At 40.0% G+C, this 26,661-nt stretch overlaps 1 protein-coding gene and 1 non-coding gene across 3 annotated transcripts; one reads left to right on the forward strand and one right to left on the reverse strand.

Annotated features, from left to right (window-relative positions):
- Positions 1-20,792: 20,792 nt before the first annotated feature.
- LOC123395915 (protein DEHYDRATION-INDUCED 19 homolog 4-like) lies at positions 20,793-25,435 on the reverse strand. Of its 2 annotated transcripts, XM_045090940.1 has the most exons (5): positions 25,164-25,435; positions 24,903-25,063; positions 22,300-22,377; positions 21,513-21,775; positions 20,793-21,230 (listed from the first exon to the last, which is right to left on the reverse strand). In XM_045090940.1, exons 1-5 carry the CDS (start codon positions 25,210-25,212, stop codon positions 21,128-21,130), a joined length of 654 nt encoding a protein of 217 aa, XP_044946875.1. In that variant the 5' UTR covers positions 25,213-25,435; the 3' UTR covers positions 20,793-21,127. The 2 variants fall into 2 exon arrangements, with proteins under 2 accessions (XP_044946875.1, XP_044946876.1); XM_045090941.1 differs by lacking the exon at positions 22,300-22,377 and having other exon boundaries at positions 25,164-25,384.
- A 405-nt stretch (positions 25,436-25,840) lies between these two features.
- On the forward strand, positions 25,841-25,914 carry TRNAT-AGU. Its single transcript has one exon. It is a non-coding gene; the product is annotated as a tRNA-Thr (tRNA).
- The last annotated feature ends 747 nt before the right edge of the window (positions 25,915-26,661 follow it).

Raw genomic sequence — 26,661 nt, forward strand, 5'->3', positions numbered from 1 at the left:
GAAAGTCATGTAATGCTCACAAGCTCTCATGAGGATCTTCTAGTATTCCCATAATGTGCTAAAATTAGCTCATGAGGCCATTACTATAAAGGTAACATCAAGTGAGCCTCATGTGGACATTAGCACTACTTCTAGTCAAAATGTTATATTGTCATGTGTTAGTCCTCGTAATTCATCTACTCATAATGTTGCTACATCTTGTGATGAATTTATTTCCTTGCCTTGTTGCTCTAATAATGATGCTTATACTTCCTCTAGTACTTGTGTTGATACTAACCATGTAGAGGAAATCGAAGAGCTCAAGGCCCAAGTCACTTCCTTAAAGAAAGACTTGGAAATGAGTCATGAAGGGATGTACACACTCAACAATACCTTGTGTGGGCAAAAATCCCCAAATGAAAAAGGTGGACTTGGACTCAATTCCAACAAGAAGGATAAGTCCAAAAACTTAAATAAGAAGGGCCAAGAACAAGTCAAGAATTTGACCAAGATTGTTTGCTTCAAGTGTAAAATTGAAGGGCGCCATGTTAGATCTTGCCCATTAAAGAAGAAGCCCCAAAGTCACAAGCAACAAGGGAAGCGGCCACAAGTTCAAACACATACTCAACTACAAGTTTAAGAAAGTCCGCTTCCCGAGAAGACTCAAGCCAACACTTATCAAGTTGAGAAATCAATTGGGAAAAAGTAAAGGGTATATGTTGCTACTTATTTCGTGAGAAGGGTCACTTCGCTTCTTCTTGCACGAGAGGTAATTTATCCAACCCAATCATTATTGATGATATCTATTCTCTTGGGAAGGATAAGGTTGGCAATGTGTTTGCCAAGTTTGTTGGTACTCAAAGTGGTATCAAGAAAAGAACCATTTGGGTAGCCAAGCCTATTGTGACTAACCTCTTAGGACCCAACATGGTTAGGGACCAAGAAGCTCAAACTTGATAAATAGGTGATATTGGAGGACATTGGATACTTGGATACATAATGAAGAATTATGGGGTCTTCATCATTCATTTTGTCTCAATCCAAGTCATTTGTATTATCGAGTTTCTATCCTATATCCAATGTGCCTCCTTACGGTAACTTGTACTTAACTTGTTTACATTGTAGTTACTTGCCCCTTTGCATGTTGTGGTTTTGTACCTTGCATGTGTTTGTATATGTTGTGCTTCCAACTTGCTTATATTGAGTAATTGAGTATGTGTATATTGGTTTGCACATCATGTACATGTGAATCTTGTATTGAGCCTTTTTGCATCTCGTTTGTATCTTTGTTGGCTCTTTTAAGAGGTTAATGGATTATCCCATTGTGGGGGAGTGATGTGATCTGCGCACCTCACAATCCTATAAATGTGTATACATGAGTAATACCACTTAGTATTGATATTACAAGTTTATCTAGTCTCTCTGTGGTATGTCCTACTCATGAGAAATTCAAATTCTAAATGGTCCATTAATTATCTCTTGTTGGTTTTCATTTTCCACTTGTTAATAAATGCTGGTTTATCACATTATGGGGTAGTAATATGCTATGTGCATATTACAAGCCTAGAGAATGTGTATATTTAAGGTATTGCCACTTAGTGTTGATATTGTAAATTATCTTATTCCTAGGTGGCATGTTAGCTCTACAAGTGTCATTTGCTTGCGTTTTAGGAGTAAAGATGATGTTTGACATTTTTGCAATCTACCAAAGGGAATTGTTTCCAAATACTTTTTGTCCTTTGACAAGTGGTATTCCCTTCATGTGGTAGAAATTTCTAATCATCTTTACATTGGATTTTATGTATCATTTGTCTTCCTTGCCTCTTGTGGATTGTTTTAAACATGTCTACTATTTCTACAAATTCATAGAAAGTGATGACACCATCTTGTGCATTTTGTTTTCAAATGCAAATTCTATATAATGCACAAATCTTGGGGGAGTTATCCTATTTTCTTTAGAACACTCTCTTTATGCGTTTATCATAAAATCTTTTGATCCCCATCAAGAGTGTGTTGATGGGAGGCAAATCTTGCTCTTTATGATGCTTTGTGCCATCATGAAAATTTGTCGAGGGTTTTGTTTGTTTGGAACCTTGCTCTCTTTTGGGAACTAGATACCTCGTGTTTGCTTTCCTTCAATTGGTATCCTGTTTCCTTTTATTTGGATTGTATCAATGGATATCATTCCTTGATGTATCTTTTAATTGGTATCCTTCAAGTGATAATTAGTCGTTTGCTATTTTATTTTCACTTGATACCTTGTCTTTTTGTGTATTATCAACTATATGTTGATTTGATTTTTGAATGGCTTGAGCATGCAGTTTTTTACTATATATATATATATAGTTTGTTTTGCATGTTTTCTTTCTTTGACCCGATATATAGAGGAAACTCCACCTTGTCATAAAGTGGCTCAATTGTGCATGAAATTTAATTTCATACCTATATACACATATTTACGTGGAGTTTGTCCTATGTATTGTTTGTTTTCTAACTCTTTGTTCCAAATGAGTTTGGGCACCATTTTGTTTGTTTTGTTGTTCTAGGAATAATTGGAGATGCATTGGATGCCCAACTCACCTACAAGGAAGGTGTTAACACCATGTGCTTATTGGAGCCAAGTTAGGATGATCTACGAACAACTATCTACTACATCAATCCAATGCTATCTCGGTAACAAGTATCTACTTTATGCATACATTTCTTGCATTCAACCTTTCGTAGGTTGCATCATGGCATGAATTTCTTAATTCATTCTTGTGGTACTTGTTTCCTTTCTCAAAGCATCCGAACGATGATGTATTATTGCTAGTTGGGATGTCTTTGATGTTCGTAAGTTGGAAGTTCATATTGTACAATAAGAAAATATTAGGCCATGTGATATGCTTTCAAGCACACATCTTATTGTTATATTTATGACTTCCTTTTGGATATCTTGTTTGTTCCTTCTTGTAACAATTTTGTGTGTACATCCTTCTTTCACGTCCACCGTTGCATTTCCATTTTTAGTTTTTGGTGGCTTCGTGAAAGGATTTTTCTTGAGTGCGGATATTTTATCCTTGCATCTTGATGCACTTGTTGGTGGTGAAGATTATTTTTCCTCATGCCTGTCTTGACAAGGGTGTTGACATTTTGGTTGGTATCCCTTCTCTTGACAAGGTTATTATTTCCTTTCTTCACCATGGTTTGTCACAAGTTTGGTTCTCAATTTGTTTATTAGTAAGCTTGTGAACCCATTTGCTAGCAGTGTGTGTGTGGGAAGGATATGTGTTGCACTTTGTTTCTCATTTCTTCAAGACTATGTTGATGAGTAATGCTGATCCTTATCTTAGTCTTCTCAAGTGCCCTGCCATGACTCACACACATCAATTTGGTTGAGCCTATTCTTAAGTTGTCTCTTTTACATGTTGCTGAACCATATGTTTTGTGCAAGTGATATGCTTATTGTCTCATCTATTTTCTTGCACTTTTTGTGTGTTTTTATTAATTTTCCTCCAATGTTTCTCATTGTATTTGTGTATTTCTTTGCACTAATTTGTTGAGAAGTATACACTTTTTGGAGGACCACCTACTATATTGGCTTTCTAAACTTTTTGTCCATTTTGGCAATCGATGCCAATGGGGGAGAAGTTTAGAGAGTCTACTTTGGTGATTCTTACAGGGTTTTTCTTTTATTGCTTAAGCATTTACATCTTGTACGCATGCATTATTGCTTTGTATGTATGCGCTTGGTTATGCTTATTTCCTTATATAAACTCTCTTGTAGTGATTTCCATCAATTACCGAAATGGGGGAGATTGTGAGAGCATATTTCTCTGTATGTGGTTTTGGTAATTAATGACAATCCCTATGTACTAATGGTTGCATTGAGTTATATTCGAAGGATTTGTCCATAGGCACTTCTTGAAGTCCATCTGTTGGATTCAAGAAGTTTATATGATAACCAAGATGGTATTCAAAGTATTATCCAAAGATTGGTCTTAAAGACACAAGGTTGATCAATACTAAGCAAATAGTAAAATCAAGATGATCAACACACAAAGTGTACAAGATGTACCGAGAGGGATCAAGTGATCCCATGGTATGGTAAGCATTGTCCATAACGCTTTTGTGTACTAACCCATGGTCTTAGTGAGAGTTCTATGTGGGGTTAGGTGTGTCTCCATGGGTTTGCGTCAAGAGGAAGATCTCATTATACCTATGAAGGATGACATCAAGTGGTGATCGCCATCAATATTGCGTTGTTCAAGTTCAAGTGGAGCATCACGAAGATATCATGCTTGAAGCTTGTCGTCCATTGTGGTGGCAATGGACATGTGAAGATGTGCTGAAGAGTGGCTCACCCATAGTGAGTATGGGAGAGCAATCACTAGTCTTCATCAAACCAACGCAATCAAGAAAGGTGGTCCACCTTGAGGAAGCCAAGATCGTCGTCATCTAGCTCAAGAGGACTGGGTGCAAGGTATAGGTTTGCCCTTCATAGGTTGTTCTGTTTAAGGATAGATAGCCGTACTGTCAAGGGGTGCTCTCAAGTAAGTAGCTTGACCGTATTATTCGTTGAGAGCTCAAACCATTTGCATCCTTGCATCATATTTATTGGTTCTTGTTTGGTGTTTCTCTTTGTGAGTTTTAGAGCTTATGGTCATCTTCATGACAAGCTCGTGTTCATCAAAAATGGAGTCCATATGCATCTTCTATGATGTTTTCGATGTTGGAAGTTTTTGTCGGTTCTTCATTCAAAGAGGTATCAAATCTCTATATCATTGGCATTTTCACAACTTCATGTGTTTGGGTAGCTCTTGTCATCCTGAATCCAACAAGCTTGAGTTTGCTCGATTCGGAGCTCGTATGCGAAAGTTATGGCAGTTTCGGTGGCCAGCGGTAGTATCGCAGGTGCCAGCGGAAGTATCGCCCTAGGAGCGGTAGTAATTTTTTTACTACCGCTCTCTGGCGGTAGTACCGTCTCGTACTACCGTGTCGTCAGACTTTTGCACAACCGCAGCCTCAGCGGAGGTAGGCACAAAAGTAATTTTTTACTACCGTGGTTGGTGAACCTACTGTACGCTAGTACTGTTCTTAGCAGTGGTAGTACCGCTCTTCTCGGGCTGTGAGTGGGGGTAACGGTTGGATTCTTCCCCCACTATATAAAGGGGGTCTTCTTCCCCATTAGATAAAATTCATCCATTGAGCTCGTGTTCTTCCCCCATTATTGACCTTCTTAGATCTTGCTAACTCTCAATCCCTCCAATGATTCTTGCTAGTTCTTGAGGGAAAAGAGAGAGGAGATCTAGATCCACATCTCCACCAATCACTTTATCCTCTATGTGAGGTAAACCCCTTGGATCTTGATCTTGGAGTTCTTTCTGAGCTCCTTGTTCTTCCTCTCATATTTCTCCATAGCTTTTGTTGTTGTGGAGGGATTTGAGTGTGAGGGACTTGACCACTTTGTGTGTTCTTGCCACTGCAGTAATTGCATCGTTTTGAGTTCTGCATGGTGATTCGTGGAAGTGAGAAGTTGAGAAGCTTACTACCCTTGGGTACTTGGTACCCCTAAAGATTGTTCTTCTTGGATGCTTTGGCATCCTAGAAGCTTGGTAGTGCCTCGGAGCTCAATCATTGTAGTGTAAAGCTCTGCGCAAGCGTCGGGTCTCCAATTAAGTTGTGGAGATTGCCCCGAGCATTTGTGGTCACCTTGAAGCCATATGCCATTGTGGTGAAGCTTCGTGGTGTTATTGGGAGCCTCCAATTAAGTTGTGGAGATTGCCCCAACCTTGTTTGTATGGGTTCGGAGACCGCCCTCGAGGGTCCCTTAGTGGAATCACGGCATCTTGCATTGTGCGAGGGCATGAGGAGATTACGGTGGCCTTAGTGGCATCTTGGGGAGCATTGTGCCTCCACATCGCTCCAAATGAAGATTAGCATCCGCAAGGGTGTGAACTTCGGGATACATCATCGTCTCTGTGTGCCTCGGTTATCTCTTACCCAAACACTTTACTTATGCACTTTACTTTGCGATAGCCATATTGTTTCTTGTTATATATATCGCTATCACTTAGTTGTTTATCTTGCTTAGCATAAGTTGTTGGTGCACATAGGTGAGCCTAGTTGTTTTAGGTTTTGTGATTGACAAATTAAATGTTAGTTTTATTCCGCAACCGTAATTATTTTAAAGCGTCTCTTCACCCCCCCCCCTCCCCCCTCTAGGCGACATCCACGTTCTTTCACATACCCCCATAGACTTTTTCTGAATATTCTTGAATCCAAAAAAGTATGCATGTGGTGGTCCAATTGACCAATGTATATGTTTGAGGATTGGATCATTAACATTGAAAGCTTTCATTCAAGACTTGGCAAGCCGGAAATAAAAGAGACCCTATTTCCCGAGAGAGTGCTCACATCATGATTTGGAGAAGTAAAACTTCAGCTTCTCCCTGTAAAGCGGATTCATTGTGCAATGTTGAAGCTTAAATATAGATAGATAGCTCCATGAGAAAGGGGTTGTGCCGTAAGACCCAAATACCTACAACATAACCTACAACCAAACTACCGAGGGCTTAAAAATGCCATCACAATAAGCTCTAGGTCCTGGAGGCAAAGAAGTAGAGTGGGATCCTGATTATCTGATGTGTTGAAGCAAAGTCAACAATACTTAGTATCCTCAGTTTATTTCACAATTATCCGATCAAAATGAAGGTTGAGAATATAAAGTATTGTAATGGTTGTACTATACCCACATGCTGAAGCAATCGGACCATTCAGACACCATAGAATATGTCATGTTTGTGTAATGCAACCACAAATCTAAAAGCATTCATGTTATCTCTCGTAGTTCAAAGATATACAAACTTATGAAAGTATAGATCTCTAATTTTGCAAAAGGTAATTAAGTGAATCTCTCTCTGGTAGAGTGGCACGAGGATAGCCCTTGAAATAAGTCTAGGAGCAATAAAATAAAAATAGATCAAATGACATTTCGAAGCCAAAATGAATCATAAAATGCATGATGGACCTACAAAGCTAACCAAGTCTTATCGTCCAAATAAGATCAATGTTATCTTTCCACAAAATCCAGGTGTAGAGAATATAGGCACACTATAGTAATAGGATTAGAACTTCTAGTAGAATCATTAAAATCATAGACCAGATTTTAAACACAACGGTGATGAGAACAATAATGCACAAGCATATGGACAACGAAAGAACAAATGGGAATATGATTCAAGAATATGACATAGAGTGCATTCTTTTGCAACATGCTTAAAAATATGGAAGTTCGGAGAATAGTAAGTAATACGAACATGTTTCCACATATTGCATCCTTGAAATAAGCATTAATAATAGGTACACATAATTTGATCCTTAGGAAAGTCATCAGAAGAATTGCAATTTTTTGGCGTCCCAGATCTTAGAATTCCGTTCGCAAAGATCCTTTAAGTTACTATAGACATGGTGAACCTAGTTTTATTATGAGATGACCATTAGTGTGTTCGCGAGCAGGGCACAAAAGGGTGGCATATACTAGAATAAACTTTACCTTTTTGAATTTGACAAGACTTAATAAGGACATGCATGATTTTGAAAATAGATAACCAAAAAGAAAATCAAGGCATGCTAAGATTGGATTTCCAAATAGAAGAATCATGAAAATATCTAGATTTTAAAATAATTGCTAGAAAGGAATTGGGACCTTAATAACTCTCCAATCTAACATGGACATAGGAGCATTATTAATCGCATAGAGATCTTTGATGCCTAAAAATCACCATCGCTAAGAGGTTTACAAATAAAAATCGCTATGATTCTTGTCCACCAAAATTTCCTAGAAAAGAAAGTTAATTTATGATTAATTTTATAAAGAAAGATATTCGACATGTGGTTGTCTTCAATGGAAGCAAAAAAGACAAATATATCAAAATCATTCTGCCAACACGAGATAATCTATTTGTTATATAGTTAGTCAACTTATGTTTGAATTACCAACAAGGAACTCGTAGGCATGAGATATTGTTTTTATTGTTACAATAAGAGGATGACCAAGATGTATAGTAAATGTATATACATCAGGCAGCGGAGAAACATATTTGTGTCTTTAACTAGTATGATAGTAGACTAATTCTAGTTAGGAATTTAAAAAGAGAGATAATAATTTTTTGCTACCTGGAAAACGCAAAAATCATTTTGATTCGTAGCAACGTTGCAAATGATGAGATATTTGAAATGGTCAAATAATTAATAGGAGGACAAGTGGGCCCCAAGGAGGTACCCTATAGATCATTTTTCTTTTCAATTCATCCTAAAGAGAGAGCGACAAATTCATAAATGCAAGTATGAAATTATACGAGGAAGAGGATAGCATTGTTGAATAGCTCAAGGACTAGAAAGTGAATGTTAACCAAAATATTAACCGCAAAAGTAGCCGAGGACATGCATTCATAAATGGTATTGATAAAAGGACCATGCAACCCTTTACGTGCGAAAACCCTAAAAATGAAACCCCATTAAACTATATCAACGACTTTCACTAAGTTAATCGTTCAAGTACAAACATGTAGAATCTAGGACGGGGCATGTAAAAGAAGAGTGATTTCTTAAGCAATACTGATATGATATTTTGCTAAAAGTTTATCTTATTTGTGACTCTATGACCTTGCATGAAATCTTGAGTTTGATGAATATGATAATCCAGTTGATCTTTAAGTTTGTTAGCCAAGATTATAGCTAGTGATTATTTTATACATGAAATTACGCATGACAATTTGGTGTACCTAGACTTCTGATTTTTTATCTACGAGTGTTTTGTGATTGTGGTATCAGTTTTTATACATGACATGTCGATGGTGGCAGGGTATCTATAGTAGACTAATGTCACTTCTCAATAGAAAATATTACATATGTACTCTACTCATGTATTGAAAGAGGAAATGCATGTGTGTAACCTTACCTATAGACAAATTGTAGCATCTTTACAAACAACCTGCAAATGCTATTCTTATTGTCGGATGAATATCATTCGTAAGTTATAATCATAAATTATGATCGCCAAATATAGGAAGCTTATAGATACTATAACTACATGAGTTATCTATAATGTTGTGTGTAACTGATATGAGGGTATCTTGAAGATATCATCAAGATGGAATACTTTATGTATGTGCCCTAATTTAAAAGGACGCATTAAGGGGCTTAGTGAATATTTTTGTGTTTGAAACATCTAACAATTTTGTGAGGGAGTTCTCTTGTCTTTACTTGAAAGTGTGCTTGTGAATGGAGAGTGTGCCCGGTGAAATTGAGGTACCTTTACACTTGGTATTGGATTCTTGAAAAGAAAATCAATGGACTAGATTCAATCACAACTTTGGATGTCAATATTTTGCAAAATAATACCTATTTTTAGTGAAAATCAACATGTGATCTATCTTCTGTTGCGGTTTAATTATGTTATGGTGATTTGAGGCCATGTGCCAAATTTGAGTTTCATTATGATTTCACAAAAGGTGTAATTCAAGTTTTTTTTAATTTGGTTTTAGTTATTCATTAGGCAGCTCCTCTTCTCAAAATAGGCTTTGGGAACACAATATTAATATAGCAACCGCCTGATACATCAAAGAGTTCCACGCTGAGGCAAACAGCACAATCATGCCCAAAAGAAAAAAACAAGAGAAAAGTAAGAGAAAAAATACGAACAACATGAGATCAACGAAACTTGTAGCATCCCGCAACTGTTGCGCCCATCGGAGAATTCCACCACACTCCAATGCCATCGGATTGCCACGTATCAAGCAACACCTTCAAGAAGGACTATGACAACAAGGACGTTGCTGCCCAGACGAGTCCTAGGATTTCTCCTAGTACACAGATGGGAGTGGGAGAGAGGTGCATCCGACGCCCTTGAAGAAGGGTGGCGGCGCCCACAGGCGTCACCGCATCGGTGTCGGACAGATCCAACAAGGATTTCTCCCGGCCCCTCACACCCACACCCCAGGACGAATTGTCGGTCCCACCATGCCAACCACCCACCAACATGTGCCACCACAGCCACGAGCACACTACCGTCGTCTCACCACGGCAAACGCAGTGAGGCCGATCGGACCGAAGCGAAGCCACCTTAGATAGGGACTGGCAGTACCACAGCCGCGGGGGAGGGGACAACCTTCACTGGCTCAGGCGGTAGCAGACGGACGCAAGAGCAGGAGCATGCGGGGCCAGCTGCCCAGACGGGGCCTGCTAAGCCCCCACCACCGCGCTGGAGCACAGCAGCACAGCAGCAGCCGCCCCCATCGCATGTAGCTCGCTAGACCAGCCGGAGGCGGCCCGTCGGAGATCAAGCCAGACCTCCCTGACCCATATCGGGCCTAAAGATCTAGTCTTGCACGGCGTCGCTGGCCATTTCCTGCTGCCAGCCACCATCGCCGACAAGGAGTCGCGCCACCGCCCTATCTGCACCGGGGCACCGCCGCTGGAGCACGCCGTCCGAGCCAAGAACCGCGACGGGAAAAGGAGGAGGCCTCCATTGCCGGCCACACTAGTGTCGCATGGGGAAGCGCCCGGCTGCACCAGCAAATGACAGCAACTAGAGGGAGAGAGGGGAAGGCTTGACGGCGGGAGGAGGAGGGGGGCGCCCTGGTCGCCTCGCTCGGGGAGGCAACGCGAGGGGTACAGGGGGGGAAGAAACTCCTCTTCATCATGGTTTAATTGAGATTCGACAATGGTTTAAAAGTTTAAAAAATCAAAAGCAGAAGATGATGTTTGGTGGAAAGTGGAAAGTAAAGAGAACTCAAACGACAAGAAAACCCACTTAAACTCATATGAAACCTCGGTGAAATCATGCAAACACAGAGAACGCAATTAAGCACAATTCAAAAAAATTATAGATGCTCCACGGAAGTTAAAAAGGCACAAATTTAAAATTTTGAAACAATTTTTTTTATGATTTTTTTCAATTAAACAAAAAAATTGATTTTTTCAAGGAGCATACAATAGTCAAGTCGGTTCTCTAAGTGGACATTCAATTTAAATAAAAATATATCAACTACTTAAATTTAATGACGGGAGAGGGAGAGATAGATTGAATGTTGATTTTTATGAAATACAACATTTAAAATGTGTTAGCAGCTGACCTTCCAAATAGACATTCTCCCTTTATTTCTCATCCAACAACCCACACGCTACATTTGCATTTGTGTACATCTATGCCCATTGTTAACCTAAGTTTAGCTTGATTTTTCGAAATAACCTTATTCGGAAAGTGTTAAAAAAACATGTACAAATGATTTATTATTACATGTATGAGTAATGTTTTGTGAAAAATGATTACTTTTCTCTGTGAAAAAAGTTCAGATGGTAAATGCTAGTTGTTTGATCATTTTTTAACTTACTTTGTAACTTGGAACAGAGTTTCTTAAAAATCGAAATAATGAGTGCATCTCCTCGCTCCTTCGTGGACAACCCGTAAAGAAAGGACTATGTGACCGAGATCAGAAAATCCATATACAACTGTGAGCATCCTTGTGATGGCGAGGGTGCTCCTATAAGGTGTGCGAAGAGCTCGTGAATAGAATTACCTTTTATGTTTTTATTTATTTTCAAAAAGTAATCTAGTTTTATAAAATATAAAGCTAGCATCTTAAATAGTGTTACATAATAAGCTAATACCACAATATGTTTGGCACCCAATTAAAATAGTTTATAATTTATTTTATAATTTTAAAAGGAATTAAATTATTGTTTTGGCCAGTGTTGTAATTATTTTGAGCATTTATACACTTTATAAAATGTTGGATCCTGCACCATAATGAACTGTGTATTATTTGCAACTGTAGGAACATTTTTATGTTTGAAGAAATAATAATTTGACTTTAATTTAAATTTGAAATTTGGCTTTGATTTTGTTAAGTGACAATCTAGTTTGGTTAAACTTGTTGACCTCGCATCATTAGTGTGTGGTTACTGTAACTTAACTACGGGGGCGTCACAAGCTATCACTTGAGAAGAATTGGCACCTAACAAAAAAAAGTGCATTATTCAAACAATAGTAAATAATATGAACTTGTTTACACATATTGCATCCTTAAAATAAGCCTTAATAATAGGTATGCATAATTTGATCCTTAGGAAAGTCATCAAAAGAATTGCAATTTTTTTGGCATCCCACTTCTTAGAATTCTCTTTCCAAATATCCTTTAAAGTATTATAGACAAGGTGAACCAGTTTTATTATGAGATGACCATGAGTGTGTTCATCGTCACCACACAAAAGGGTGGCATATAATAGAAGTAACTTTACCTATTTGAATTTGAAAAGATTTAATAAGGCCACGCATGATTTTGAAAATAGATAACCAAAAAGAAAATGAAGGCATGTTAAGATTGGATTTCCAAATAGAAGAATCATGAAAATATCTAGATTTTAAAATAATTGCTTGAAAGGAATTGGTACCTTAATAACTCTCCAAGCTCACATGGACATAGGAGCATTACTCATCGCATAGAGATCTTTCATGCCTAAATCACCATCAGTAAGAGGTTTACAAAAAAATGTTATGATTCTTGTCCACCAAAATTTTCTAGCAAATAAAGTTAATTTATGATTGATTTTATAAAGAAAAATATTCGACATGTAGTAGTCATGAATGGAAGAAAAAATAAATATATCAAAATCATTCTCCCAGCACGAGATAATCTATTTGTTATATAGTTAGTCAACTTATGTTTGAATTACCAACAAGGAACTCGTAGGCATCAAATAATGTTTTTATTGTTACAATAAGAGGATGACCTAGATGTATAGTAAATGTATCTATAGCACGCAGAGAAAAAAATCATTTGTGTCTTTAACTAGTATGATAGTAGATCTATTCTAGTTAGGAATTTAAAAGAAAGATGATAATTTTGTGTTACCTAGAAAACTGCAAAAAGCATTTTGATTCGTAGCAGCGTCGCAAATGATGAGATGTCTGCAAAGATCAAATAATTAATAGGAGGACAAGTGGGCCCCAAGGAGTTATCCTATAGGTCATTCTTATTTCAATGCATCCTAAAGAGAGAGCGACCAATTCATAAATGCAAGTATGAAATTATACGACAGAAGAGGATAGCATTCTCGAATAGCTCAAGGACTAGAAAGTGAATGTTAGCCATTAATATTAACCGCAAAAGTAGCGAGGACATGCATTCATAAATGGTATTGATAAAAAGACCATGCAACCCTTTACGTGTGAAAACCCTAACAATGAAACCCCATTAAACTATAGGAAACGCTTCCTATCAGAAGTCTGGTAGAAAGCTTTCATCAGACTGCTCATGTGTTGTTAATTCTTTCCTAATCCAGAGGTGCATATTTGGAAGTAAATCTTCAATCCATCAATTAATCACAAAATTTATCCCTCCCGGGTTAATCTCGCCCCACCTGCCTCATACCAACAAGCTCATCCACCCGCTCGCTACGACGGTTACTTCCATCACCATTGCTCCGCACAATAAAGTCTGTGACGGCTACAACTCATCCACGTCAATGATGCGGTGTCCTGCCCCGATCTGCTTCATCGTCCGGATCTCACCATCGACCACGTAAACCCCATCACCACACCAGTCCCTCACCAAATCCTGCACCATCACCACCACTTCCATCGCAGTGGTGCGCCATTTTGGCTAGGCAAGGAAGATGCATGCGCATCCCACGCATCGACCCCTAGTACGGGTATGCATCCAGCCGAACTATGGTCAGATTCATCTCATCTTTCATCCTTTTTTAATTAATTGTTCTGATTTGCGTTACTTTTGATCTGAGTGTAATTTTGCTCCCACTTCTTCTACTCAAACCCTCACCAACGACACCAATGGCGGCTTGATGTTGCATGTGCTGCCAGAGATGTCCCTTTTCCCAATGATGACAGTCGTGGCTAATCTGTATGAAATCGATCCTCACCTCGTCTCATCTCCTCTAGTTGATGTTGATCATTTTTTCATCTCAATTTGGTATACACAAAGTCACTGAATTATCAACTAATTTTGATGCTAATTACATGTCCAAATTTATATGCTTCAGAATGATATTATCAATGTTGAGATAGCATTGTTTTCTATACTCAAATTTCCATGCTTGCCATCTACGCATCGCTCTGTGCACCATCCTCATCTAACCTAGGTATTGTTCCTTTTTCATTGTAGTATGTAGAATTCTTATCCATTTAAATTTGATTTGTTGATCATATTTTGCTAGCTTTGTCACATGATTATGTACTTGGATTACAGGAAGCAAAGAGAAAGTTTGTAAGAAGCAACACGTCTGTCCATATAGCAATGATGTGAGGAACAAGGTCCTCATACCCGCATCACCATAGTAGATGGTGTGGTAGTGCCAACCGCCACATGATATACCACATCGACTCCTAGAAAAGAAGGAATTCCTTATTGATATGAGTAGTCCATCATCCCTAATATGTCAGCCTATCACATACACCACCACTCAGAGGAACCGATGTCCTCGTCGGGCCACACGAGCGTTCCCTCTTGGTACAAACGCATGTGCATCCAGTTCAGTACATGTACCATGCCATGTGCCACGATGGGTCACAAACGTCATGAACAACATGAACGCACACCTGTCCGCAAACATCCATGTAACCGCGAGGGTCGGCTCTGATACCAAACTTGTAACGCCCCGGACACACCCTCGGCGGTCGTTACTCCTGCCGGGATCTAGACTGGCCCCACATATCAATACTAGTCTTTTCTGCGCACTTTGTCCTCACTCATGCGCACCCGGGATGAACTTCCCGGTCGGTCAACCATCCTAGAACTACTCCAAGCCGAGCACGCTTAACCTGGGAGTTCTGTTCGAATGGGCTCCCGAAAAAGAAGGAATTCCTTAATGATATGAGTAGCCTATCACCCCTAATAAGCCTGGCTATCGCACATCAATAGGAAGCATGGCCAACCCTAAAAAGGAAGCATGTCGGCCATCGACCTGGTGTCGTCCGGAATTGTTATTTCTTTGCATGCATATTGTTATTGCTTTGAATGCATATTGTCGTTTCTTTGGAAGCAATAGTACTTTTGATTTTAAAACAATGTAATTTTAATGGTAAATAAGTCTGATTGAGAACAAATATTTGTTTCCTTGGAAGCTATTTAATGGAACATTGGAAAAAAAATAATGTCCTCTAAAATACATCTTCAACGTGCCACAAAAAAAGAATAGACTAATGCATTATACATAAGATTTCGTCAAATCGAAAGAATCTCCGGTTGACGTGGTAAGCACGAAACAAAATGAATGGTTCCTTACTACGACACACGTGCTTCATGTACACAGTTTTAGTAAATCATGTTTCCACCTATCGCAATATGTGCTTCCTACCTAGCTCACCACCACACAAGTGCTTCCACGCCCAAATAATATCACGCATACGGATCACCTATGGAATCGGAGCACACGGCAAAAATAGTGAATATGAGACGATAAGGAGCACAGTTTTTCTTACACACTAATCATGCTTCCCACAATGGTGCATCACGCTTCATACATGGATGGATACACTTGTCATTGTACATTAAGCAGTTATGCTTCCAACATTGGTATATTGTGTTTCGAGCACTCAAATTTTGAATAGCATGTGTTTCAATGTTTTGCTTCAAACGACCAGTTCTAAGAAATAACAAACAAACTATAATCTATTTTTGGGAACATAAAGCGGATCTTGAAAATTAATTAGGACGGACTTTTTGGGAGCATTTAAGTAGGGCAGATTTTTTGGAAGCAATTAATAAGGAAAGTGATAAAATCAATTAAAGACTTATGTCCTAATCAGGTGGAAACTCCCACGTAACTGTGCATTCTAATCCAACACTCCAACACTCGCCTATCCAATGGCTAGGGACTAGTCTGATAGGTGCAAATGTGCAGTAGTCTGATGCCTAGAGCTTCCCAGTGATGATTTTATACATGACATTACGCATGCCAATTTGGTGTACCTAGACTTTTGGTGTTGTATCTACGAGTGTTTTGCGATTGTGGTAGCAGTTTTGTTACACGATATGTTGATGGTGGCAGAGTATCTATAGTAGACTATCGTCAGTTCTCAATAGAAAATATTACATACATACTCTACTCATCTATTGGAAGAGGAAATGCATGTGTGTAAACTATAGACAAATTGTAGCATCTTTACAAACAACCTGCAAATGTTATTCTTATTGTCGCATGAATATCATTTGTAAGTTATAATCATAAATTATGATGGCTAAAAATAGGAAGCTTACACATACTATAACTGCATGAGTTATATGTAGTGTTGTGTGTAACTGATATGAGGGTGTCTTGAAGATATCATCAATATGGAATATTGTATGTATGTGCCCTAATTTAAAAGGACGCATTAAGGAGCTTAGTGAATATTTTTGTGTTGCAAACATCTAACAATCTTGTGAGGGAGTTCTCTTGTCTTTACTTGAAAGTGTGCTTGCGAAAGGAGAGTGTGCCCAGTGAAATTGAGGTATCTTTACCCTTGGTTTTGGATTCTTGAACAGAAAATTGATGGACGAGATTCAATCACAACTTTGGATGTCAATATTTTGCAAAATAATACATATTGTTAGTGAAATTCAACATGTGGTCTAGCTTCTGTTGCGGTTTAATTACGTTATGGTGATTTGAGGTCATGTGCCAAATTCCAGTTTCATTACGATTTCACAAAAGTTTAATTCAAGTTTTCTAAATTTGGTTTTAGTTATTCATTAGGCAGCTCCTCTTCCCAAAATAGGCTTTCACCACAATATATTAATATAGCAACCGCCTGATACATCGAAGAGTTCCACGCTAGGGCAAACAACACAATCATGACCAAAAGGAAAACAACAGAAAAAATGCGAGCAACACCAGATCATCAAAACTTGTAGCATCCCACAACTGTTGTGCCCACCGGAGAATTCAACCACACTCCAATGCCAAGAGATTGTCATGTACCAGGCAACACCTTCAAGAAGGATTGTGACGGCAACGACGTTGCTGCCCGGACAAGGCCTAGGATTTCTCCTGGTACACGAAAGGGAGTGGGGGAGAGGTGCACCCGATGCCCTTCAAGAAGGATGGCGGCTCTCACACGCGTCACTGCATCGGTGTCGGCCAGACCCAACAGAGATTTCTCCCGACCCCTCACACCCACAGCCCAGGACAAACTGTGGGCTCCACCATGCCAACCACCCACCAACATGTGCCACCACAGCCATGAGGGCACTACATCGTCTCACCACAGCAAAGGCAGTGAGGCCAACCGGACCGAAACGAAGCCGCCATAGATAGGGACCTGCAATACCACAGCCACAGGGGAGGTGACAACCTTCACCGGCTCAGGCGGTAGTAGACAACTAGACCGGACGCAGGAGAAAGAACATGTCGGGCAGCTGCCCAGCCAAGCCCAGACGGGGCTCGGTAAGCCCCCACCGCCGCGCTGGAGCACACGCAGCAAAGCGGTTGCCGCCCCCATCACCCTTAGCTCGCCAGACCAGCCGAAGGCGGGCCGTCGGAGACCAAACCAGCCCTCCCTCACCCATATCGGGCCTAAAGATCTAGTCATGCATGGCTTCACTGGCCATTCCCTGCTGCCAGCCATGATCGCCACCAAGGAGTCGCGTCGCCGCCATGCCACCGCCCGATCTGCACTAGGGCACCGCCCGCAGAGGACCACCGTGGCCCGAGCACGCCGCCTGAGCCAGGAACCGCGATGGGAAAAGGAGGAGGCCACCATCGCCGGCCACACACGATGTCGCATGGGGAAGCACCCGCCGTGCGAGCAGACGACAGCAACGAGAGGGGGAGAGGGGGAAGGCTTGACAGTGGGAGGAGGAGGGGCGCGCCCCGGTCGCCTCGCTCGGGGAGGCAACGCGAGGGGTATGGGGAGAGGAAGAAACTCCTCTTCATCATGGTTTAATTGATATTCGACAAAGGTTTAAAAGTTCGAAAAATCAAAAGCATAAGATGATGTTTGGTGGAAAGTGGAAAGTAAAGAGAACTCAAATGACAACAAAACCCACTTAAACTCGTATGAAACCTCGGTGAAATCATGCAAACACAGAGAACACAATTAAACACAATTCATAAAAAATATAGTTGTTCTATGCAAGTTTAAAAAGGCACAAATTTAAAATTTTGAAACAATTTTTTTATGATTTTGTCAATTAAACAAACGAAATGATTTTGTCAATGAGCATACAATAGTGAAGTCGGTTCTATAAGTGGACATTCAGTTTCCAATTATATGATCATTTGTGTTTGGATAAAAATATATCAGCTACTTAAATTTAATGATGGGAGAGGGAGAGGTAGCCTGAATGTTGATTTTTATGAAATACAACATTTATAATGTGCTAGCAGCTCACCTTCCAACCAGACATTCTCCCTTTATTTTTCATCCCACAACCCACACGCTACATTTGCATCTGTGTACATCTATGCCCACTGTTGACCTAAGTTTAGCTTGATTTTTCAAAATAACCTTATTCGGAAAGTTTTAAAAAACACATGTACAAATGATTTATTATTACATGTATGAGTAATGTTTTGTGAAAATGGTTACTTTTCTCTATGAAAAAACTTAAGATGGCAAATGCTAGTTGTTTGATCATTTTTTAACTAACTTTGTAACTGGGAACAAAGTTTTCGAAAAATCGAAATAATGAGTGCATCTCCTCGCTCCTTCGTGGACAAACCGTAAAGAAAGGACTATGTGACCGAGATCAGAAAATCCATATAGAACTGTCAGCATCCTTGTGATGGCGAGGGTCCTCCTATAAGGTGTGAAGAGCTAGTGAACAGAATTACAGAGAGAGAGAGAGAGAAAATATCCATTGATTTGCAACTCTTGTTTTTCTGATTTCAACTACTTACAATCTTTTTTTCTTGGATGGCCGCATTGGACTTCAACTAGGTTTGATATTCGGTAAAATCATAAAGACTAGGCACATATTTAATTGCAAAATTAACCATGCTCAGCTAAACTAGTAACAACCTTCCCCTACAAAAAAAACTAGTCACAACCTTGCAAAGTGTTTCCAGGATATGTTACTTTAGGGGGTGTTTGTTTACAGGGGTTTTTTGGTGTAGGGATTAAAAAAGTCTCTTTTAGTTCCATCTAAACCAAACATGAAGGACTTTTAGAGACTAAAAGTGAGCGTTTGGGACTAAAGAAAAAAGTCCCTAAGGGAGAGTCATTTTGAGACTTTTGGGGATTTTTTCCAACAGTGCCCCTACTTTTAGCATGTCATTTAATATCTCTAGTCCATTAATATGGATAACATGGTCTTTTAGCATGTCATTTAATAACCTCTAGTCCATGTTTAGTCCGTGAAACCAAACAGGTAGGGACTAGGGAGTTTTAGTTGGAACTAAAAAAAGTCCTAAAACTTTTTAAGTTTAAAAAGGGCCTTACTTTAATGAGTGAAGGACTTCTAGCCAAAAAGATCTCCAAAACTACATCCACCCACCTCCTTTGCATCTTGGCTTTTCCAATTAGTTTTCTTGGATAATGTTTCTCATAATGAGGGGCGAACAATTTTTTTTTAAAATGTGGTATCCTTCTCCATCTCTTGCTTCCCTACTGGCTAGATCGTGGCTCCTCCTTGCCTCAGCCGGCAGAAGTCCTGGTCTATGGATAAGTGGTGAAGTTAGGGTAGTTCTCTTAGGATTTTGTCTTTGTGTTTAGGTTGGTGTGGATGAGACAACAATGAGGTCCTCCTGTATTCGTTTCCTCTTCTACAACATCATTTTCGACTACGATGGCCCCCCGTGGAGGTCGATGTTGAAGGGCCCTATGGGTTCTTTTTTCCATGGTGGCAGCTCCAGGGCAGGTCCTCGGTGACAACGACACATCCATTTCCGGCGCTGAGTAGAAGATGGCGAAGGAACGGGAAATGTGAGGACGGAGGAGGCGTTGTGTACAAGATATTTCTTTGTGCACTTTGTAATTCTTGCTTTTTTAGGACCTCTTGACATTTTGTTGTATCCTTCATTAACTTTTTTGCACATATAATCAAAATGTTTCTTTTGGGTGTTTTCCTTAAATTCCTTTTCCTTATTTTGAATTCTCCCGGGTTCATTTTCGTTTGGTTCTGAATCAGTTGAGATGTAAACATTTTCTCACGACAAAGCGAAGAGGAAGGATGTGACGTTCCCTTATACGTACATCTTTTCAATGGCCTTGGAGAACTGCGAACGGCCTACGACTTTGCAAGCCACATACGTGTAAATAAACCACTAAAAAATAGCGTTTGACGCGTTTGGAACACGGAAGGAAGGCTGGGTTACTATAGAAGTCTAGTGCCAAAGTCTTCCCCGCGCGTTCCTTCCCACGGCTCCCAGAATCAATGTTCCCACGAGAATTAGCATTCAAATATCATCAGACTAAGCTAAACCAAAATATTGTTAATACACACCTCATCAAATTAATAACCCACCTAAGAACGATGGTCTGATTCTTTCCAAGGACAAGCGGCCGTGAGAACTGGCACTTGGCACTAAACTACCACTACATCAATGTTTTTCAACCAAGCAACACCCTAGCAACAAATAATCTCGAGCAACAAAAATATGTTTCCCATACAATACAGTTTTCTTTGCGCAATAAAAAAGAACCATACTGAAAGATGTAATGTATTATTACACTTCCCTTGGAATATTTTTAGTTTATGAAAAATTAAATCAATATTATTAAGCACCCTGACTAATGATGTTGCAGCAAATAAGAACATACCAATGAAGATGGGAGGGTAGAACACAGCATATGATAAACCTAGAACAGGCACATGCTAAAGTACAGGAAATGAAGTCCGAAAATAAATAGGATGAATTATTCCGGCAGTCACTAGGCCTCCCAATTATACATACAGCCAGGGCCGCCCACAGGAGCCCTCCCGACAACACCTCCGGTACTAATAGAATTACCAAACCTATATATACTATCTTATTGTTCATGCGACAACGACGCGCATACTAACCAACATCCATATTCACAACATTCATCCTTAACATCACACAACAAAGCTGCCATCTGTTTTTAATGGCAACTCGGTGAAAGGTAGCAACTTGCGGTAAGGTATAAAACTGTCTGGTGAAGCAAGAGCTGCCTTCTCAATCAATTTTCGGAACAAGACATTCTTCACAAGATGTCATCAAACATCAGGGACAGCACCAGCCCCTGCATAAATTGGCTCCTCCTGGTTCTCTCCTCCTTCACCTCAGGAAGCAAAGGCTCCTCAGCACTGTCCAGCAAAAAAAAAGCCATAATCAGTACACCACCGTACGGAAGTTACAACCCATGATTATCAAAATGAAACCAGTTCATACGATATTGCTACTATTTAGCAGACAATGTTCAAAATAGGCTACTTAAAGTGAATGACTTCATGAACCGCCTTCAGTGACAGGTTTTTAGTGACTGACTACGGATTTTTCAAGCAATTGCATATCAAAATGACACCAAACTCTTGGTGTAGAGTCATACAAGTGAATGAAGCGTGCAAGCTGTGAATGAATTTCAATACCTTTCTTCTGCTTTCTGCTCTGAGACATCACTTTTCTCAATAACCTTTTCCAAGAACTCTTCTTGTGCATCTTTTGGCGAATCTACATCATCATCAATGAAGCTACCAACAAAGGAGGAGAGTAGAGGATCAGGCACTGTGTTGAGCGAGGTGGCACGAGAGGATCCGCCATAACGGTGTTGTATGTGCGCCGCATCCTTTTTCAATGCAGAATACATTGAAGAATGTGATTCAGATGAAACTCGCTGGTTCCTCCACCTGCCCTGCATGTTACATGTATGAACATAGGTTTAGATAATATCCAAATAAATATGGAATATTATTAAAACAGGCATGATAGTTATTCAAATAGGAAAGACTTCATATTAGAGATAGGGACCGGATTAGTATGCTTAAGTTAATATCCAGGGCTCAAGTTAATGATGTATAAGGGTCATTGCATGTATCAATTACCAATCAAGCACAAGAGATTAATAATCTATAATCCATAATCAATCAAGCACAAGAGAAGAATAATCTATTATTTCCATCATTCATCCTAATAAACCTATGTTCTGCTCCCCAATCCTCTACAATGTGCCATCCAGCCCTCTTTATGGCGGTAGTTAACTAGTTTATTCCATGCCTATTGATTTTGTTCAAGGGGTTCAGATCCAAAATACTTTCATGATCTCATTTCCCTAATTGCAGATCATGGTTGAACAATAACAGCAATCTATTCCATGCAGTTTCAGTTATATATAACAACTGACTGATGACTGATGATGCTTGTTGAAACTAATGATACCTTGAAGAAACTGGGATGCTCTGAGGTCATATGCCCAACCAAGTCCATCCCAACTCTATCTGTGCATATAGGGCACACCTAAAGGAACAAAACAAAAAATAAGCAGTAAGCAGACAAAACTGATCATGTCTGACTTAATTGTGGATCAGCATAATTGTTTCCACAACAATCTAACAATAGATGTTGGAAATGATTTACTTAAACATTTCAAAATATTTCTTACATCACATGTAAGCGAAATGATAAAAAGAGCAGCCCGGTGCACATAGCTCCCACTTGCGCAGGGTCCAGGGAAGTGATAAAGTTTAATAATCCTATCCACACTATCAATAATCAACTACACATGGAACACAAAAGAAAGCTTAGCAATCCTTAAATCCACATATTTATGAAGGAATAATAGGAATAAAAGCTATTGCAGTTTCACTTCCTAAACACTACTCCCTCTGTATATAAATATAAGAGCGGTTAGATCACTACTTTAGTGATCTAAACGCTCTTATATTTTTTTACGGAGGGAGTACTATTCTAAAAAGCCACATGCACAGGCGAAGCATCACTGCTATAAGCCTACAAACTACTATAGCTGCACTAGCACACACCACAACATACTCCCTCTATATCAAAATATAAGACATTTTATGGCACTATGATAGTGTCAAAAAGCGTCTTATATTTTGATACGGAGGGAGTGCAAAGTAAAATTGGCAGCCGCTGCACATTGCACTGCACAATTAGTTGTACAAACCCTAATTGGTCACTCAGACACGAGTAAACCCAAGATCAGAACCACTAGACTTAATCCGGAAAGTGTAAAATATTGACTGCTCAGCCCGCAAACTCCTCTTATCCACACTGTATAAAACATGGAAGTACAACCAATGCAAAATGTGCACTATTTGGTCTAGATGTTGTACACTATTTTGCAGGGAAAAAAAATCTTATACTCACCAGTGCCATCAAGAGCATTCAACACCTTTTGTAACTAGATTTGATTGTGACCTTTTTTTTATCTTGACATGATCCACTGAAAGTTATTACCTTATGCTACATTTCAGTTGAGTGCATCCAGCATATTGTGTGGTTGGATTTTAAGTTGACATGTGATGATGATGCAATATTGTGAACTGTGATTCCACGCTTAGGATGACTGTTGTTTCATTTGTAAGATTCCTATGAAGTTTATGGTATTTCAAAACGATAGAACCATGATTTTCAAATTAAAGTATGAACTACAATAGCCATCGCTGTAACTTTTGGGCAGCACACAGGAAGATTACATTGAGAGCAACCATACTTCCTCAAAGATCTATCAAGTATAAACATATGCACCTGGAGGACTCAATAACTTAAATGCGAATATTTACCAAAAGCAGTTCAATCAAACTCCCAATGTTAAACAACAGAACAATTAACTCCTGATTTCAACTAATCAGAGTATAGAATTCACCTCACCAAGGCACCAAACTAGAAGTGTCAATAAAAACTACATATTCAAGGTATACTATATGATTGCATCAACTCAGCCACATGAATGCCATCAACTTTATGTATCTACTATCTACTGAAAAATAATGCATGAACTTAATTAATTGCATGGATCTAATCTTCACACATGAAAAACATCTCAATAAATAATATTTCTGTTATGATGGATGCACGTCATTACTCCTGCAATTTCCACATTGCTGGATCTTTCAACCAATTCCTATACACCAACTAATTTCTCTAAACATAGAAAAGATTTAATAAACTGGATCTTCTAATGCATTCTTATCAAGTAAGAATGAATTGATGATGCCACTATGAAACAAATGGAGACATCGCATGAAAGCATTCAAACTTCCTTGCAGAAGTAGAAAAATGAAGCCCAAAAAGGTAAGAGGGTGTTTGATTGGGCTTTTACTTGCTTTTTCACTTTGGCTTATAAGCCAAAAAAAAAAAGCACCAATTAAGGTGCTTTTAGTTTTGCCTTTGGTTTATGGCCAAAAGCAGCTAAATAGGTGTATTTTTGGCTTATAAGCCAAACAGAAAAGGCCATGTAAAAGACCGACCAAACAACCCCTAAGTCAAGCCTTCAGCTAGCTTATAACTTATCGCGCAAGCAACTTAAACACCCAAAAATACTATATTTACCGTTAAAAATTAATATTTGCAAGCAAACCTTAGAGTGATAATTGAAAGCAGCTCAAACATGCACTGTATGCAGCAGAAGCACTCTAAATTCTTAGCTCAAATATCTAATGTAAGATTAAGCACTATCAGATGCAATCATGAGGAAAAGAACCCTATGCAGCAGGAAAATACCAACCCTGTACACAGCAATATCTTAGCTCAAAAACTGAAGGCATCTAAAACATGCATACTATGTGAGTATGCGCAACTCATACGGCCCAAATTCCCACCTTTCAAATTAAAAGTAATACTATCAAAATGATAAGTAAAATCACCACACACATACAAGCATTTCCCCGGGACTACAGGAACAACAATGTCAGCATGCTACACAAGAGATTAACAACAAACCCTAATTTTTGCGCTAGATGCGCCTGAAAGGCACTAGGTATTAGTACATGTTTCCACGAAGGTTGAGATGAAATTACCCCGGCCTTGGTCTGCGCCCGGTGCTCGTCGTCGATGTGCAAGCACAGGCCGACGCCGTCGAACTCCTCCCCGCAGAAGGGGCACTCCAGCTCATCCTCCTCCGCGCCCCTCTCCTCGTCGTCGTCGGTCTCCTCCGCCTCCTCGAGCCGCATGAGCGCATCTGCCAGAGCACAAAACCCCATCAAAAACCTCCTGGGGAAACCCTCGAAATCACGCGATTTGGAGCCAAGATCGGATCTTTGGGGCGGCGAAGCACGAACCGCGGAGCCTGCTCTCGGTCTGGAGGCGTTCGAAGGTGTCCATGTCCATGGCGCCGCCGGCTGGGGAGGGGGGGAGGGCCCTTTGGCTTCCTGGCCTGGCCGGGGTCAGGCCGGGCAGCGCCGGGAGGGGCCGGCGATCAGCGAGGTTTAGAGCTAGGGTTTTTGCGGCGGGGGGAGGGGAGAGACACACCGACACGGCCGGGTGTGGGGGTGGGGGAGGAGAGAGAGTGTGGGTGGCTAGCTATTGGGTGAACGGGGGAGAAGCTTTTGCTTAGGGAGGAAGGAGGGGCAGGCCATCTTGCAGAAAGCCCCTTCCGGTATGGTGGGAATTTCGGTGCGCGGTAATGGGCTGACGCGGCCTCAAGCCCAGCGTGGATCCAGCCTGCCAATTCTTGTCCGCGTACGCCTAATGGCACGTTTTCATCACTATAAAAAGTAAACCTAATGGCACGCTCACATGGCGTACATCTTGGTTCTTTTTTCGCATATAGGTCCAGGAATAATGCACGTATACCAAACTTTGTTTTAGAGATGGCTCTGAAAACGGAAGCTGTTTACCCTTGTGTAACATGAATCAAATACGAGTATGTCTTTTCTCAAATAACAAGGCTTTATTCGTTTGTGTTATAACCATAGTGGAATGTCATTATAAGTTATCTTAAAAACTGACACAAAAAGCTCTTGTAGCTCAGTTGGTTAGAGCACCCGTTTAGTAAGCGGGAGGTCTTGAGTTCAACTCTCAATGAGAGCAGTTATAGTTTTGTTGCATTTCGCTTCACATTTAATAGAGGGGTGGTTAGCAAGGTAGCTCTTTTTAATTGCTTGCATGGATATACATACATGGGCGATGGTTTTGACCTATTAAATGTCCATTACTACCCTTTTTTGAAATTAAAGAAAGTTCAACACAATCATGAGCTTTGCTCTTTTGAGAATTTTTTGCTCTTTTTTCTGAATGATTCCCATTACAACCCTCTAGTCGACAAGGAACTTTTGGCATATACTATGATTGTCACGGCATTTTTTCCCATCCCGATTGCCTCCCTCCACCATGAACATTAGTGCTTGGCTTCGTGATGCGACATTATTTTGATAGGTGTCCGTTCATCACCACCACCATCAACAAAACACCCAAAAGTTTGCAAAAATTAAACCAAGCTCGTCCACGTTCCCCACCATGGTGCCCCTGAGCCACCTTCTGTCGTTGCGTGTCAGAAGCTTCTCTGCAACATGGCTTCACCTCGGGCACCTCGGTAGTCTCATTCCACGCACACGTTATCGCGTCATTTGTTCCCATCCTGATCACCTCGTGATGGTGACCAGGGGGTACTCACCACATCGTCTTCTCGCCATGTCGTCCGGGCCGAGGACACCCTCCCTTTGGTCACCACCGATAGGATATCTTCGGGAAGCCCATGACGCGTAGAAGGAATATTCCACAAGGCTTGACATATAGTTCAAGAATTAGAGGTCATCGACAATAAGGTTACTGTAAGTG

This window comes from Hordeum vulgare, chromosome 5H (genome assembly GCF_904849725.1).
Source record: "Hordeum vulgare subsp. vulgare chromosome 5H, MorexV3_pseudomolecules_assembly, whole genome shotgun sequence".
Classification (NCBI taxonomy): domain Eukaryota; kingdom Viridiplantae; phylum Streptophyta; class Magnoliopsida; order Poales; family Poaceae; genus Hordeum; species Hordeum vulgare.

What these genes read in the sequence shown, in the direction of transcription:
- LOC123395915 (XM_045090940.1), bottom strand. Translation starts at nt 25,212, where the DNA reads ATGGACATGGACACCTTCGAACGCCTCCAGACCGAGAGCAGGCTCCGC. An exon ending in GACCGAGAGCAGGCTCCGCG is followed by an intron (nt 25,064 to 25,163) that starts GTTCGTGCTTCG and finishes GTGCTCTGGCAG; the next exon opens with ATGCGCTCATGCGGCTCGAG. An exon ending in GAGCAGAAAGCAGAAGAAAG is followed by an intron (nt 21,231 to 21,512) that starts GTATTGAAATTC and finishes TTTGCTGGACAG; the next exon opens with TGCTGAGGAGCCTTTGCTTC.